Consider the following 17,794-nt stretch of genomic DNA (forward strand, 5'->3'; position numbering starts at 1 on the left):
TGTGCTAATTAGGAGAAAGATGGGGAGCTTTTGATGTGAAAAAAACACAACAAAATCAAAACAGCACTTGTGGAGAGCACGCAGGCCAGTCCAGAACTTACTGGCTAAAAAAGGAATATCCTGATTCACAAAACAGGAATAAATGCATATTTGTTTGCCTTTGAATTCTGTGGTGCCTTTCATGCCATTAATATGACATGGTGGTGATATGAGGAACTACTGATACAGCATTCAGTGGCACAGTCAAATGTCCTGGTTTGTATTCATAGAATCATGGAATCACAAAGTGGTTTGGGTTGGAGGGGACCTTAAAGACCATCCAGTTTCAACCCTCGAATTCCTCCTCAAATATTCTGGGTTCTTGAACAAAGACCAAGGTCCCAACTCATTCTGCAGTGTCAAAGTTGTGCTCAAAACACCCAAACCAACCCAAAATTTCCATTTCTCCAGAGCCTTATCCAAAGAGCTGGTATGTCAAGGCTTTAGTCCAGTGTGTGGTGGGAACAAGGAGGACTTTGCGAATGGGTGAATTGAGGACTGGAGTGGAGCAGCGATTACTCAAACCCCAAATGGTGGGTCAGCAGCAGAACACAGCCCAAATTACAGAAATCCTTGTTCCTTTTTGCCACCTCTCATGTTCGTTGTTCACCTTTAGTCACAGTCCTGAATTTTCTTTCCCACAGAAAGCATTAATAGAAAATCTAGGCCACCATCACTGAGATTTAATTCTTCTGCCTATGCAGAGACTTCAATCTTCATAAACTGCACTTTTAGTCAACCAGCCATTACTGGCTATTGAGGGCAGCAAAGTTAATCTTCTTGAACACAGACTTCTCTAAATAAGGCTGACCTGAAATACCTCAATAATATCCATAAGCTATAGGGGGAATAAAGCTGGGACATGCTAAGGAAATAAAGGTAGGAGCCACCTGAGACTGGATGATGATGATGATGATGATGATGATGATGATGATACTGTGGCCTTCTGAAAACAAGCTGAAAATACTTTCTGAGTCCAAGAGTTTTGAACCAGGCCCACTGAGCCACCTCTTTAGATTACACCTCTCATAGAAATGATTCACATTAAAAGTTCTTAGTGAGAAATATCTAAAAAAGTCCATTATTTCAGGTACATTATTCCACTGAATGCTAAATGTAGTTTCTAACAGCAGATGTGACCTCAGCCACGCTTCAATAATTAGCCCATAGCATGAGCTTTATTAATAAAAGTTAATTGAAACCAAAACTCATCCATCAGGATCTTCAATCGATGAACACACACACACACACACACACACAAGCCACACTGAAAAGCACTGGAAAATCCAGCTTCACAGGGAGAGGGACAATGGAAAGAAAAGCCCTCACTAAAAATAGTGCAAGTCTTTTTGTCCCTGGGCAGGAAATGTCGCACCACCAACCGCAGGGCTGAGTGACGCTTTGTCTTTTCAGCCAGAGGCAAAGGCAGATTGACAGCCAATTTTCCCGAGGAAAGTAAACGTGTAAATGGGCAAATTTAGGCAAAGAGGTGTAAGGGGACTTGCTCAAGGTGAAGGAAAGAAGTGGTTCAAGATTCCTGGTCATCTATTCTGGTGGGACAGAAAGTCCTCAGCTGGAAGTGCCAAATTTCACTGTCCAGAGCAAGAGTTTAGTTGTCCCAAAAGTGTCTGTCTTTGTTCCTCAGAACTACCTTGGTCAGCATTCTGAGGACCTTCTCGCTGGGCTTTTCACTGCAAATCCAGCTTCTTTTTTACTTTTCTCATGCCTTTGCCTGGTGTCTCTCCTTCACAGGGTTGGGAGAAAGCAAGAAATAATCTCAGTTTTAATTACAATTATTTGAGATGAGGTGGTGCTTGCAGGGCCATGGAGTGATCCCAGCACTGTCAGCTCAGTGCTTAAAGATCTGACTTTCTCTAGTCAAGTTTTCTCTCAATCCAACTGAAAAAATAAAACACATACAAATTGTCCTCTTCAGCCTCTATATTTCAAACTGTTCCACTGGTTTTTATACAGAAAAACTTTCTGCATGTGAAGGGATTAATCTGGCAAAGCAGAGAGTGTTCCTGGTCTGTCCAGCAAAGCATGTGCTCAGCTATGAATATGAGAAATATCTCATTATCTGCTAGACCTGAGGTGATCTGACCAAAGCAATGAATCGCAAAACCTTAAAAATTCTGGGTTTTTTTCAGTAATCACTGGCCACTGTGTATTATAAGTGCTTGTTTTTGTGTTATTTTTTCTAAGGAATTAAGTAATTCCTTATGTGTTTTCATCCCTCACCAAAACTTTTGAAGCAGCTGATCTCTTTTAGATACACAAAGGGACAGAGTTCTTAAATATATTAATTTCCTGTGAATTTTGGAAAAATAAATAGAAGGCAGGCAGCAGGCCAGTACGTCTGTGGTCTATGCATGACTTCTGAAAGCAGAACATTTACTGGCATTATGGAATTGTTTACAGTATTCCATCAGAATATGAATACCCCAATCATCAGGGAAATTTTGGCTTAGAGTTTATACTTTATTAAACCCTGAGACACAAAGAGGAGAAACTAAGGTTTTTTTAAACACATTTGATATCCTTATGGATGTTTTTGAGTCACCTTTAAGTTCAACTTCTGATTTTTTTAAACCAAGTAAAGTTCCTGGCAGTTTTTTTGCAATAGTTTAAATATTCAGTCTTCTGGAAAGATTTACATTTTACTTTTCTGATCACAGGGTAAATACACCAGAAATTAAATAGTCATCATATAATTCAATCCTGTCTGTGAAAACCTAACAAAAGAGCCTTTTCCTTTAGCAGAAATGAGTGACTCTCATGCTGTAATAGCTTAAAATACATTGGAGATAATGTGTTTAAAGAGTAAGATGTGTTCTAATGACCAGTGATGGCTCTAAAGCATTGCAAGAGCTTGGCTCAAAGCCCCTTGAAAGGAGTAACAGTCCTTCTGCTGACACTACTAATCTTTGAATCGGGCTCATTAATATGTTGCAGATATTATATCCCCAGCTGCCAAAAAGCTGAAGAAAAAAAAGAGAGAGAAAATCTACTCATAAATAGACATCAAATGAATTTCCCTTCTGGGAATTAATATAGAAGCAAAGTGTTTCTACTACTGCTCTCCAGTGCTTTATTGCAGATACTTTCTTACTGTTTTTAAAGGATTTACAAGGCAAGCAGTTGATCTGAAGCAGAACTCTGCCTCTAGCAAGGGCCAGTATGTAATGCCACAGAGGCTGGGAAAGGCTCGGGTTGCTGGAATAGTTTTCACTCCGGCGCTGTAAATCAGTCCTTTCCGGGATGTGCTGTGCTGATGGAGAGGAGGAAGGGTGGGAGGGAAAACAGAGATATCAGGCGTGACTTTCCCATCCATAGCTTCTCCGTGATTACCTCGTACTCGCCAGCTTTTATCGCCCATTAACATCAAACGGTGCCAGGGCATAAATTTGTTACCAAGAACTGAGGGCTGGCTGGGAGAGACACCCACAAATGTTCACCTGGGGGTATAAATGAGACACGGCTGAGTGGAGCAATTCGAGCTCTGCGTGGGAAAAAAATGCTTGCCACCTTTACCCGTGGATCTCCAAGTGCCTTCCAAGCACGCGTGGCCATGTGAGAGGAGGAGAGGGCGAGCAGAGGGATGGTGAGCGTGCCCTGGCCCCGCGAGGGGCTGCGCAGGCGGCAGGACGCGGGGATTTTTGCCCAGCGCTTGGGATGATTTTCAGGTTGTCCATGGGATGATTTTCAGGTTGCCCACCGAGAGCCAGCGTTAGGAGAGGAATAAGAGGGGAGGGCAGAGCCCTGGCAGCGCCGCTCTGCGCCTTTAAGCAGAGGTGCCGCGACGCCGCCGCTCGCCCCTCCGAGCCCCCGCGGGGGCAGTTAAAGCAAACGGGCAGCTGTCTCTTTAAAGCGTGATTTCCTCCCATTGTATTTGCACGGCGATCAGGAAAGAGGAAATGAAAGCGGAGCCGCGGGGGCCGAGCCGCGCAGTAATAACCCCGCGGGGCTGCTGCGCGGAGCAGCCGCGGTGGCCGCGCCCGCCGCCCCCCGCCCGGCGCGGCTGCGGGAGCGCCTGCGGGATCGGCCCCGGGAGCGGCTGCGGGAGCGGCCGCGGGATCGGGCCCGGGAGCGGCCCCGTCGATCGGGGCGAGGGGGATGCGCGGCGGGGATGGGAGGTCAGAGCCGCGGGGGGGGGCCGTGCGGGACTGGAGGGGAGGACGCCGAGCGGGAGGGAGGGATGTGCGGGGCCGGAGCGCAGCCCCAGCGCCCGTGTGTGGTGTGTGTGTGTGTGTGTGTCGCTGCTGCAGGAGGAAATCCTGTGAATGTCATCGCGGGCCGGCGGGGCAGCGCGGCTGGCGACAAGGCTCCGCGGGCAGACACCCTGTGCGGGGGCGGCGGGGGCAGAGCCCACCACCGGCACGCCACAAAGGAACCGGCCCTGCCAATGTCATCGGCCATCGAGAGGAAAAGCCTCGATCCTTCCGAGTAAGTGGGCGCTTTTTCTGAGCGGTCCTCCCGCCCCCGGCCCGCTGTCCATCCTCCCCGGGAGGATCCCAGTGCCACCGCTCTCCCCGACGGAGCCGCCGTGGGCATTGTGTGCGGGCAGCCCTGTAGGGTTCGGCACCGGCTCCGCCGCTGCGCTCCCGCAGCCCCCGCGCTGACACCGCACCGAGATGCCCCGACCCGCGGGGCTCACTGGCTGGGGGAGGTTGGGAAGAGCCCCCCAAGTTGTGGGAAGGAGCAGCCAAACACAACCGCGCGCAGGGAATCTCCGCCCGCTTGTCGCAGCCCGGCGCGCTGGGGATGCTCGGGCGGCCGCGCCGGGGACACCGAGCACTGGGGACACCGAGCACCGCACCCGGGTTGCTGCGACGCGCGGGGCTGGCGGTGTGCGGGACATTGGGAACAGCCCTCCAAGTTGTGGGAAGGAGCGGCGATGGGAGCAGAGAGGCGCCCCGGGCACCGCTCATGCCACGCCGGGGTGCTGGGGATGTTCAGGAGAGGGGGAGCATCCCGCTTCCCGAGCCTGAGGGTTTTCCAGGGAGGGAAACCTCTCTGCCCCATGCCGAGGGACCCTCCGTGCCCCATGGCTGCTCTCTTCAGCTCGCTGCAGCCCATCAGTGAAAGGTCAGGGCTGTTTCGTCTGCGGGTGCCCAACTTCCACGTTTTCATGATGCAACTTTCACGAGCTCGTAGAAGCTGCTTCGGTGGGGGCTGAGTGTTCTGCTGAGGGCATGTGGAGAAAGACTTGCTGGATGGGATGGAGAAGATGAGAATTTCCCTGCCTGGGTTTGCCTCTCGTGGAAGGGATTGGCTCCCGTGTCCCCATCCAGGCTTTCGGGCTGTGCTCCCTGTCCCGTTCCCTCCTGTGCACCCAGAGATGGGAACTCAGCACAGACCCAGGGTCACCTCAGCCCTGTACGTGCTAATAACTACACTTAGGCTTGTCTGGAATCATGATAAGGGAGACTAAAAAGCTAAATTATAAAACCCCCGTTCGCAGATAACGCTTAAAACATTGCTCTTTGTAAATTGAGTCATTCGTGGTTTGTTTCCTGTGAGATACTGCAAATGCCATTGCTTGAAGCCTGGAGTGAACACGTGGGAACTGGTGCTTTTGGGCATTAAATCACTTCATTCCATGTCACATCTGATGTTTTACAAGTTATGTTTTCTCTTTTTTTAAATGTTGTTTTTATAAGGACTGCTTATTCAAGCTCCTAATGATGTCCAGCTTTCAACTAGAGAGTTTTTTAATCTGTACCTTCATTGTGTTCTGGTGACTTAAGTTCTGCCTTAGGAATCTATTGACATCAAAAAAGCTTGATGTGTAAACCAGGAATGCTGTTCTGCACAAATATCCCTTGGGCTGTTCCAGAGTTCAGGGCTGTCAGGGAAACCTGGCTTGGGATTCCCAAACACCCCTCAGATGGAATATTTTGGGGTACATCTGAAGTCCCAAATAATGGATAATAAAAGATAATGAAGTGTGTTTCCTTCTGCTGGAAGACTCTCAAAAGTTGTCAGAGTGGAGCCCACATATTAGGAAAGGAAGTAATGGAGCCCCAAAGGATGAATTTGGAAAAAGTAGGGCCTAATCTTGAGTTCCCCATGATTTTAATGAAAACTCACAGGATGGAGAGCTGGCAGGAGAGGGATATTACAACACAGCTCGCAGGACACAGCAGTTTAAACTTAGAAGAAAAACCAGAGCAGAATGAAAACAGATAATATCTCAGGACTCAGCTTGCCTAAATAAAAACTGCAGGATCACTTTCTCAGCCCAGAAGTTCTTGACCAGAGGTCGTTCCTCCTTGCTGAAGAAAGTAATTTTTGCCCAGAAAACTGCTGATCCAGGAAATAAGCAGGAGTAATACAATTTTTTCCTGTTGCCCACTGGAAACTGGGAACAGCCAGCTCCTTCTCCATCAGTGTAGGTCTCCTCTGCCCCCACCAGCCCAAGGGAGGACAGACCAGTGACAGAAACTAATTGCTGAGGGACTCTGGGTTAGAACAAGAAACCAATAACATGGAAAAACTTGAGGGTCCACTCTGCTTCCCACAGGTTTGAAATTAAGCAGGTGCTTGAAGGATGGATCCAGTAGATTTTTTTAGTGACTTCCCTGAGGTTTGAGTGAAGCCAGAACCTCACAGAACTGAGCTCAGGCACTTTCCTTTTAATTTTTTTGCTGTTCTGTTTTTTGTTGGGTTTTTTTCCCTCAAGTTGTAAAGTTGCCCAAGAAGACAAAGGAGAAAATTCCCTGAGAAAGCAGCTTTGAAGAAAATTCTCGTTTTATTCCCAGGTAGTACCAGACCCATCATAGATTTTCAAGCTTTTTAAAAAGGGAACAGCTTAAGGTAAATGAATAGTCAGTGCTAATATCACAGTAAAGATTTGTGTGTCTGGTGTGTAAATCCCAAATAACTGTTTGAGCTGTAGTGGCATAGACTCATTCCAGGCAATTTGTGTCCTTAGCTAAGGAAAAAAAAAGGTAAAATTTGCATGAGGTAAAATTCTGCTTCTGTTAAAAACAGCAGCAAAACTCAAACCACTTGGGCAACGGCCTCATCTGTTGTATTTATTCATTTCATGCTGTTCAGGGAAATGGCATCCTCAGACTTACTCATCAAATTTCCATTTCCCAATGGAAAGTATAAAGTCCCTGAGATGCCTTTTTGAGTCCTTTAGCCCCTGGTGAGATGGAGAAAAAAACTACTCCAGCTTTGTGGTTTGCTCTGCTTTTCCTCCTCCTCACACAGACGCTTCCAGTGGCAATTTTCCTTCTCCAATACTTCTCTCCTTCCCCCAGGGAGCCAGTGGATGAGGTGCTGCAGATCCCCCCCTCGCTGCTGACATGTGGGGGGTGCCAGCAGAACATTGGGGACCGCTATTTCCTGAAGGCCATTGACCAGTACTGGCACGAGGACTGCCTGAGCTGCGACCTGTGCGGCTGCCGGCTCGGCGAGGTGGGCAGGCGCCTCTACTACAAACTGGGCAGGAAGCTCTGCAGGAGGGACTACCTCAGGTACACAGCCCATCCTTCCCCCCTCACCCCTCTCCTGCCCATCATTTCAGCTTTGTTTAATGAGTACAGTGAGGAATTGGGTTTTAATTACTCTTAAAGTGCGACAGCAGCAATGGGTGTAGCACAGCTCAGTTTGGAAGGTGGGCTCAGACCATGCTTGTAGAATCCCAGAATGGCTGGGGTTGGAAGAGATCTTAAAGCTCATCTCATTCCAACCTCCTGCCATGGGCAGGGACACCTCCCACTAGCCCAGGCTCCTTCAAGCCCTGTCCAGCCTGGCCTTGGACACTTCAGGGATGGGGCAGTCACAGCTTCTCTGGGCAACCCCATGCCAGGGCCTGCCCACCCTCTCATGGAATGATTTCTTCCCAATACCCCATCTCACAGAGAAGAATTTCTTCCCAATATCCCATCTAACCCCACCCTCTGTCATTGTGAAGCCATTCCCCCTTGTCCTGTCCCCTCATCCCTTGTCCCAAGTTCCTTTCTAGCTCTCCTGGAGCCCCTTCAGGCACTGGAATGGGCTCTGAAGTCTCCCCGGGGCCTTCTCTTCTCCAGGCTGAACAGCTCCAGCTTGCTCAGCCTGTCTTCATAATTTTGGGGTTCATGTGCAGGTGCTTTATGGTATTGGTGGTTTTCCTCATAACCTACAGATAAATCCAAAGGTTATCTGTGTTGGTTAGGTAAACAACTTCGAGTTGTTGTTTATAGTTAAATCTTTAGAAGCTTGTTGGGAAAAAAAAAACAAACCCAAAACATTTTTTTAATGGAAATGAAAGCATTTCTACATGTGGTGGACAAACAAGAATTATTTGATAATGCAAAGAATATAGTAAGAAATCCTGCAAGTTGGGGTTGTTAACATCTGATGGTCTGCACAGACCTAACCACACAGCTCCAGGTGAACCCCACAGGGTCAGTGTTGTTCCTTGTTATGGGTATTTTCACTAACAACTCTCTGCCTATCAGTTTTTGCCAAAATTTGTAAGTAGAAAGATTAATTAGAGATTAAGATATTTCCCAAAAATTGGTAACAAAGGATCTTTACATCCTTGATTAAAATGTATTGGTCCTTTATGTGCTGGTTGTTTCATTTCTTCTAATGGATCCCTACCATGTCAGGAGGTTTGTGGAACAGAGTAATTATATTTAATGGTATTTTTCCAGCTCTTTTACTGAAGGCTAATTTACCTGCCAATAAAAATGAACCCAAAATCTCAGTGGAGTCCCTAATTATGCTGTCCCTGAGCTTTGCTGATGGGAATTTTGCTAAGCAGAAAGTAAGGACTGAGTTCTGCTAATGGGACCACTTATAAATCCAGCAGCGATCCAGTGTTAATTACACTCCCCAATTACTTTTCATCTTAAAATGGAAGCAACAGGAAGTATGGCAATACAATTAATGCATTTTCCTGCAGTGAAATTCAACGTTTTTATTTATTGAATAACGCAACAGATAGTATCTTCCCTCATTAATGAAAAATGTGGCAACCTCTGTGTAACCTTAGCGTTCCTTTTGTTGGGCAGAAGTAAACACTGACATCTCCTGGTAGATGAGAGAAATAACGTTCTCTGCCCTTACTCCTTCCCTTAAGCTGTAAAGCACAGCTGCAGACAGGCCACATTTACCAAAGGAAAGGTAATTCTGTCGACCACAGAAGTGGAAGTATCAGCAGGGCACAACTCTGTGCAGTGCTCTGAGGAACCTCTGCTCTTCCTGAAGCTGCTCAGCAACTCAGGATGAGGTCGTTGATCAGAGAAGTCAATTCTATTGATGGATTTGAGCAGATTTAGGTGGGATATTGGGAAGAAATTCTTCCCTGTGAGGGTGGGCAGGCCCTGGCACAGGTTGGGCAGAGAAGCTGTGGCTGCCACATCCCTGGGAGTGTCCAAGGCCAGGTTGGAGCAACCTGTTCTAGTGGAAGATGTCTCTGCCTGTAGCTGAGGGGGTGGAATTGGATGGACTTTAAAGTCTCTTCCAACCCAAACCATTCCATGATTCCATGATACTGAAAAGAGGTGAGGACCTTGGATTTCGTAGTTCAATTTTTGGTGTTGCAAATTCGTGTCTTTCCTGGGTCTTTCTGACTCGGTGCTGTGTCCTGGGTTTGCTGTGGCTTGTCCCACTTCCCCAGCCAAGGAGTTCTGCTCCCTTCCCTGCCATGTCGTTGCAGGCTCTTCGGCCAGGACGGGCTCTGCGCCTCCTGCGACAAGCGCATCCGCGCCTACGAGATGACCATGAGGGTGAAGGACAAGGTGTACCACCTGGAGTGCTTCAAGTGTGCTGCCTGCCAGAAACACTTCTGTGTTGGAGACAGGTACCTCCTCATCAACTCAGACATAGTGTGCGAGCAGGACATCTACGAGTGGACTAAGCTCAACGGGATGATCTAGCGAGGACGTGCTGCCTGGTCTGTGCCACACACCTCGTGGGCAGCGCTGGTGTCCGGCTGCAGGGAGGGCACCGGCACTGGGGCTGGGGGACTGAGAATGGGGGGAAACACCACGGAGCCGGCCCCGGGCAGGCAGTGCCACGTAGGATGTAAAGTACACATAGGTGAAGGAGGGAGAGCAAAGCAATAGTAGATAGGCTGACTTGTGTTAACCACACAGACAGGAACTGACACTGGCCACGGGGACAAACAGCACACCAGGACTGGTTCTCCCAGCTGGAAAAGAGTAGGGACTTCTGTAAAGAGATGTTATGATATTGTCACCTGCAGACTAGGATTGTGCAATTGAATTTTCTTTCTCTTGTTTTAATTATCGAGTTTAGACTTCAGCTCCCAAAGGAGGTGTGAGGAGGAATACTGGAAGAGCCACCCCTGCTGTGGTCATTCCATATGACCTTATTCTTTGGGTGGGAGAGAAAGCAGGAAGGGGGTGGGGGTTATTTTTGCATGGATGTTTTTATTTTTCCTTTGGGAATGAACAGTGCATCCTCTAGTCCCAAACTCTTCTTTTAAAAAATCCTGCTGAATAGTTGCTTTCAGGCACTGCTTTCAAGATGAGGTGTTCCCCAGATCATTTCTATACAAATATAAATCTAAAGAGTTGTTCAACTATTTTATTAACTTAGATTATATCAATAAAATTGTTGTGTGTAGTAAGACTCGGCAGCTTAATAAAAATAATGGAAGATTCGAGTTTTGTTATTCTTTTTAGCTGGACTGGATTGTTTTGTTTGCATTATTAATTTTATATTTTGTAGCAGGGTTTGTGTATTTTGCCTACAGCTGGATCCAATTCAGGTTGCATTTCGAAGCAGCAATGTGAGAACACTGAGGTATCAGTAAATCCTGTGGAGCTCTTCATGCTAAGAAACGAGATTGTAGAGGCTCTCTGGTGTTTATGAGGATGTTGTGAGGCTGGTGACCCTCAATAAAAACCCAAAGCAACGATTTTCATGGTTTAATTCTACACTGAGTTTATTTCAAAGCCTGTTGCCTTGGTGGATCACCATGAGAGACAGTGAAGTCATTTCCTACCAACTTTTTCCCAATATTCTTGACTTTAAAGACCTGTATGGCCTCGAAGGGCAGACCTGGAGCATTATGATCTAGTGGAAGGTGTCCCTGCCCATGGCAGGGGTTTGGAACGGGGTGGTCTCTAAGGCCCCTTCCAACACAAACCATTCTATGGTTCTATGCTATCATATTCCCTCCACCTCGTTTTTTACTGAGATGAATACTCAAAGTTCGTTTTCACATCAATGCTCTTCTGCATCTCTGATAATCTCTGTTTCCCATCTCTCTCTGGTTTGTGGTTATGTGTTACCCTTTCAGAGACAGGTATCACTAGAATTTCAAGTTGTGTTCAAATACACTAAAAATGAAAGCTTTTCACACGGCTAAACCAGAAAACTCTTGACATGTCCATGCCCCACATCAGGAATAGAACTAAGCCTGTGGATATCAATTCGATTGTTTTCAATACATTTTTCCCCGAAGGGATCGCCCATCCAAGTGGCAGCACAGACCAACGGCAACATTGCCCATTTGACAATGGATATTCTGAGAGCTCGTTTGCCTTTTCTTGCTTTTGTTGTCACAACGAGCATTGGGGGAAAAGTCTGTTAATCTTATTACCAGTCAAAGTGGAAACTAAACCTGATGAGATCACGTTTCAAAAGTGCAGTTTGAGGGCGCTGTGATTCGGCTCTTCTCCGGGGATGTGCTGACCTCTGGAGGCCACAGGCAGGTGGTTAGGACTCCCCTAAATTCCTGCCTCCAGAGGAAGGCACAAGGGAAATACAGCCATCAGCTCTCTTCATTCACTGGAAACAAATAATTAATTAATTAACGTGGCGTGGTGGCTGTACCCAGGATGCTGAGGTGCACAGTGGTGCTCCAGGTCTGTACAGGGGTTCATGGCAGATGCCTTTAAAGCTTTCCAGGTCACCATGCCTGCCATGTCCTGGCCATGCTGGAGAGAGTGGGATTCAGCTCCTTCCCAGGGGCTCTGAATGAGCACCAGATATTTGGGATGACAGGTTGGCATCTGCTCATAATCCAGGTCGGTGAGGGGCAGGGGGAGGTAAAATGAGCTCCCCTCTGACAAAGCAAGCCCTGGTTTTGGCTTCTCAGAGCTGCTCTGAAGAGGTTTGGAGCTGCATGTTCCTCTCCTGCAGCAGGATGGTGTCACTGACTGTAAAATCAGAGTTACACCAACATAACAACAGCATTGGTATGGTCAGAGGCAACAGATACTGGTACAGGTAAGAGTTTTGACTTTTCTTCCCTAAACCCTTCCCATCCCAGTGTCATTTTTACCCTTCCTAGGTCATGCTGTAGAGCTGATTGTCATGATTCCACCTCACAGAGAGGTTTGGTGGAAAATTTAGTGTAAGGGGCCTGTTAACATCTGGGCTGAGACCAGGTAAGGGTGTCCACAGTTCAGGGAGGCTCTGTGGTTTTGCACTAACTAGACCAAGATCCATGTGTTGTTCTCACCTCAGAAAGTATTCCCTGTGTGACTTTTGGCAAGGAGTTAAATACTCTGTTTCTCAATGAGCCACTTGTGGAACAGAGATATTGTCACATTTTTAAAATTCCCTCATGCAAATACACTCATTTTGTGTGAGGTGTGGTTTACACAGGAAAATACATTTTTTTAACCTAAATGAATGTATTTGTAAAGGAAGGATGCTGCAGGGTGTCCTTATTTTAAGGCCACCACTGTGATCCAGAAAGAGCTTAGGCTGAGCTGGAAAGAAGAGCCTGCACTTGAGCAGATTATTGTTCTACCTGTATAATTAAACCACTGTGTTGGTGGACTTTTCCCTGCCAGATTCCCAACTCTTGCTCTTCAAATCCAGGAGAAAAGAGCAGATTTCCCCTGGAATTAGTGTACCCAATGCTTCACTTCTGTCCTCATCTCAATTATGTTCCTTACAGTAAGGGTTATCTCCTGGAATAACAGAAAGATAAAATGTTCCAAACCCAACAGAAAATAAAAGCAAAGATGATTTAAGCTCCTAAGCAAAAAGCACAAAAATCTGAATGTGACTTAATCACTGATGTTCAGATACACTGTCCTCCCTGTGTTTTCACTCTCAGCAGTATTTTAAAGGGTGTACCATCCGTCAAGATTTCCCTTCTCTGTCCCCATTATTCAGTGTCATGGTAGGAAGATGGGAGCATTACCATCCATATCACTTTTTTAATTCCCTGCCCTTGAATCAGGGCAATAAGAGCTCTGCATAATAGAGTTTTCAGCAAAGAGAGTAAATGGGAATCGGTTGTTAATTCAATATAGGATCCAGAAGCTGTCTCTCCCCTCTCTTTTCTCAAGGTAATACTCTGCCTCCAATTGTCATTATACCCAAGAATCAAATTATTTGAATTCTGGACACATCAGCACAAAACCCAAGACTCCCTGCCAATTTTGTAGCCAGCCTGGAAGAGAACATCAGAGAGCATCACTCATTTATACGACTGCCAGCCCCAGACTGTAAATTCTAAAAACAAGAAGGCCTCAGGTGCTGCACTTTAACAGGTCTTTCTGCTCCTGAATCACCCGCCCCCAACACCCCTATCGCACACAAGGTAACATTTTATCTCTGAAAGGCAAAGCTTTCAAGCATTTGCCAGGGCGAGCATCCGCCCTGTGTGGCCTGAATGCGAATTGGAAATGAGACTATTAAGTTTATTAATTGATATCAGTGGCTTAAGGCTTTGAAGGAGATTCGTGGCACTTGGGGAAATAATCTATAAAGATTTTTGTTGCTCTGAAAAGACAGTGCAGCATCAGCTTATTTCACTTGAAGCAGGTTCATCTCTTTTTATGGAGCATACACTGCACTGCAGGCAAAGGGAATTTAATGGACACTGGAAAAAATTATCTATTCCTCTGTCCAACAACAACTAAAAAAACCCACAAAAAGACATAGAACAGAGAGACTGAGATATGATATCACAAAACATTTAAGGAACTATAATTAAAATAAGGGTCAGAAGTCTGCCAATGGGATGAAGATTAAACTGGCTAAAAGTTGAACCGTGTTTGAAGCAACTTGTTCCCTCCTGCTGTGGGTTGCTTTGTACCAGGCTAATGAGAAGGCACATCTCAGAAAGGTTCCTAATAAATCAGCAGATCTCTGATGGTTAATTAAACATAGTTTGCAGGAGTATACACCATGTTCCATTTTCAAGCATGATTACTCAACAGCCTCTGTGGACATCTGGACATGGGTGGTAAAAAGCCATGAACTTCTGTTAAAATAAACACATTTGGTGACATCTCTTAGTCTTCAAACAAGAGATTGGCCCATCATTTTGCTCTCTGCAGCATTACACAGGCAGTTCCTGGAGCTCTCTTATCTGTGTTCTTCACCAACAGCAAAGGGATGAACAAAAAGCCCCTGTTTAACTGTTTCTCCATTAAAAAGTTAATTTTCAGATATTTAAATTTTTTGCAGGGTGAAAAGCAGATAATGCATGAAAAAAAAAAGATTTTTTAAAAAGATTTTCAGGGTAGACATTTTTCTTTTTTAATGAATAAATTGAATACACCTTTTGCTAAGTGCTCTGTGATCCCCTCTGCTCTCTGTCTGGCTGATAGGTTTATAGGTTGATGTAAGACAGCAAAGCCTGTAACCAGGGGTGAATGGACTGCAAGAAGGTTGATTTCTGTGGAGGTGCTGGATTTGGAGGGGAGCAACAAGGAATGCTGTAACAGGAGTGACTAGAGCAATGGAAAGCTGTTGCTTTGTGGTGTTGAGGAAGGAATAACCTTTTAAAGCTGTGACCCAAGATAACTAACTCTTTCTTTTATTCCAGTAGCTCTGTGCCAGCCAAGTTTCATGTTATGCCAGAGGAAACCCTCTTCAGGGCTGTAACTTCTTGGCTGAGTTGGTAAAAGCTCCCAGGGATTTGGTTTTCCCCTCTCCTCAGAAATGTGTCTCATCTCAGACAACTCTACCAATGTATTTCAGAAGAGCTGTGAACTGGTTTTTAGAGTCAGATGCTTTCCTTATTTATTTATATTATAAAGAGACAATCACAATAAAACTGAAATTCTTCTTCGATAAGACACAGAATCTTCAGTCTGACCATATCCTGAAGCATCTTGACAGCTACCTAAACCAGTGCTTATCATGTCTGTATCTCCTAAAAAAAGACCTAAGACCTGCAACCATCAACCTAAAGATGCTTTGCAGCACCGGGAACCTGTCAGTCAGCTCTATCCCCACGTTGTTGTGATTTTTTGCAGTCCATAGCTGTGAGCAAGTGCCAAACCAGCTGTGATGAAGTTGCCCTGGAATCCTTGGAGCTGGGCCAGCAGCCAGTGTGACCCAACATGCAGGAGAAGTGTGTTGTTCAGCTGATAAGGGAACTGAGAACGTGCACCAGCAAATACGGTTTGTTTATCCCATAATAGCTGTTTTTGAGCAGGACAAGCAGAGGGAGGAGGGTCTGCACTACACAGATAAGAGCTGTGACCAAAAGGACGACCAAAGGTCACATCAGGCTTCCCGGAAGCTTCAAAAGGGAAGCTTTTGGTGGGAATGGATGACTAAGGGAATTGCAAAGGGCTTCTGGAGGCTTTTGTCTGTGTGCTGGCTCTTCAAACCCAGCTCAGCACTTCAGGCATTTGCTGTCCTCTGATGAATGTGCTCTGGGTTCAAGTGTTGGTAGCCAAAACACCCCACCACTGCAGCCACATGTGACTGCCCACCTCATCAACAGTCTCAGCTAATGACCTAAATTAGAAAGATTGGGGAGCTCAAAAGTGAGCTGCTATCTGGTTCATGCAGATGGGGTTTTTTAGTTCAGGAAGTGCTCTACAGCAGCAGTTTTCTCCTCATTATTCTCCATGTTCCTCAGGTACAGAAAGACCTTCTGAGCTCCTACACAAAACAACCAGGGGCTCAGCACTTTCCAAAGGATCATGAAATATTCCTGCAACCCTTGCTTTTGGGGGGGTTTCACACAGTCCTTGGATGGTGGATCGTGTCATGGCATCAGGAACCACACACAATGAAAACACTGAAAGTCCATGAAATTATAAATATTCCTGAGGCTTTATTCCTGCCTTTTCAGACCAAGTTCACATGAAACTAGCACTCTTGGGCTCCTGTGGACATTGGCAGCACCAGTCTCTGCCAGTGTAAATCCAGCACACACAACTGTGTACACACAAAACCTGAGCACAGGTACCAGTGCCACTCACCTGTGCTGAGATACCTCTGAATATCCACCTCTGACACAATATCTTACTTTCATGTGTTAGTACTTGGAAGCAAGAATCATGCTTTTCTATGCCATCCATGCTCTGTAGAGTCAATAAACTTTATTTTTTATACTTTCACAGGTTAATGTTTCCATTTTTAGTGGTATTTTCTATCTTATTTATGTGAAAGAGCTTAATATGAAAAGTAAACCAACTGCAAGCTAAGCAACCTTAGGAAAGAATAAAACTTGGCTATGCCAGTTTGTGTTAACACTGAATCTTTCATCTGAAGAAAAATGCCCAGTCTATCAACATTCCTCTCTTAAGTGGCATTCCAAACTCTCCAAACATACATAAATATTTTAGACCCTTCTCAAGGGACTGCTGAGCTGTCTTTATGTGATTCACTGCAGTCACTGCATGAGCCTCCAGCTCCCATTTTTAATTTTCTTCCCTTACTCCTTCTGTGGTCTTTATTATAGTCATTCATTGTCTTTGGTTAATTTGAGATGATCAGATTTCCAAGCAAAGGTCACTGCCTGGCTGTTCCAATGAAGGCCTGACCTTGTTGCATCCTTGCCACAGTAAAGAACAAACCCCATAATAACAGTATAGTAACAATACAAATTTTCTGGACCTCAGCTTCTTTCTTCCTACCAATTTTCCAAGCTGCCTACTCCCCTCAAAGTCTCAGTTTTGCCCATTTATTATTGTCCATTTACAGCACCAAGAAGCTGATCTTGTGAAAAGCAGATCATTCCCTGACCAAAAACCTTAGCCCATGAGTTGAATTTCAAGAGACACTCAGCACCCAGTGCTGAAGATCCCTAGTGTGTCATTTCACCAGATTTTCAATAAGTAAAAATAAATGAAGGATGCTAAAAGCCTCATCATCCTTCAAAGATTAAACACGGAATGCATGAAGCAATCTGAGAAATTTTCAGCCTGAGGAGCACCTCTGATATATTTGGCCATTTGGGGTCCATGACTGGTGATAATGGAAGAAAAATTAGACTCCATTATTAAAGTAGAAAAGAACTTTACTGTCTTGACTGAGCTGGAAAAATTCTATGATAAATTCCATGGTGTCAGTTTGTGCAGCTGTCAGTTTTTGGATGGAGAGTGCAGAGACTGCTGTGGGTGCAATGTCAAAATACTACAGTTTTAAGTGGGTTTATGTTTCCTTTTGGTTTTGTGTGGTTTGTTTGTTTCGTTTTTGTTAGTTTTCAGCCTCAGGAACAGACATTTCCCTGTTACTATGTGTTTTTTTGCAGTTTTTAGGAGATCCTTTAGGGAAGTAAAATGCTAAACCCTTCAGTAACACCTCATATCTATGCAAGTACTAGAAGCAGAACTTTCCAGGCCTTGGATCAATCTTCTGGCACAATATGATGGAAATAAAGAATTATGAACCTTCTATTGGCTCTGCACTCTTAGATCTTCCTAGACCAAAAACCCAAGGACAAACACAATTGTAGCATTTTAGTAACACTTTAAATATACCTTTACTATTGCACTTTCTTCTCTACAGGGAACTGTAAGATGATAGAATTAAAACCAGCAGCTTGGTTTTTTCCACTTCTTATTTGAGCGAT

At 45.4% G+C, this 17,794-nt stretch overlaps 1 protein-coding gene across 3 annotated transcripts; it reads left to right on the forward strand.

Annotated features, from left to right (window-relative positions):
- The first annotated feature begins 3,544 nt into the window (after positions 1-3,544).
- LMO2 (LIM domain only 2) lies at positions 3,545-10,672 on the forward strand. 3 transcript variants are annotated; one of them, XM_071559293.1, is made up of 4 exons: positions 3,545-3,643; positions 4,308-4,485; positions 7,311-7,526; positions 9,701-10,672. In XM_071559293.1, the coding sequence occupies exons 2-4, from the start codon at positions 4,445-4,447 to the stop codon at positions 9,918-9,920; spliced, it is 477 nt and encodes a 158-aa protein (XP_071415394.1). In that variant the 5' UTR covers positions 3,545-3,643; positions 4,308-4,444; the 3' UTR covers positions 9,921-10,672. The 3 variants fall into 3 exon arrangements, with proteins under 3 accessions (XP_071415394.1, XP_071415393.1, XP_071415392.1); XM_071559292.1 differs by lacking the exon at positions 3,545-3,643 and adding an exon at positions 3,996-4,175; XM_071559291.1 differs by lacking the exon at positions 3,545-3,643 and having other exon boundaries at positions 4,211-4,485.
- The last annotated feature ends 7,122 nt before the right edge of the window (positions 10,673-17,794 follow it).

The sequence above is a fragment of the Pithys albifrons genome, chromosome 6 (genome assembly GCF_047495875.1).
Source record: "Pithys albifrons albifrons isolate INPA30051 chromosome 6, PitAlb_v1, whole genome shotgun sequence".
NCBI classification, from domain to species: Eukaryota; Metazoa; Chordata; class Aves; order Passeriformes; family Thamnophilidae; genus Pithys; species Pithys albifrons.

What these genes read in the sequence shown, in the direction of transcription:
- LMO2 (XM_071559291.1), top strand. Translation starts at nt 4,238, where the DNA reads ATGTGCGGGGCCGGAGCGCAGCCCCAGCGCCCGTGTGTGGTGTGTGTG. An exon ending in AAAAGCCTCGATCCTTCCGA is followed by an intron (nt 4,486 to 7,310) that starts GTAAGTGGGCGC and finishes TCCTTCCCCCAG; the next exon opens with GGAGCCAGTGGATGAGGTGC. An exon ending in TGCAGGAGGGACTACCTCAG is followed by an intron (nt 7,527 to 9,700) that starts GTACACAGCCCA and finishes ATGTCGTTGCAG; the next exon opens with GCTCTTCGGCCAGGACGGGC.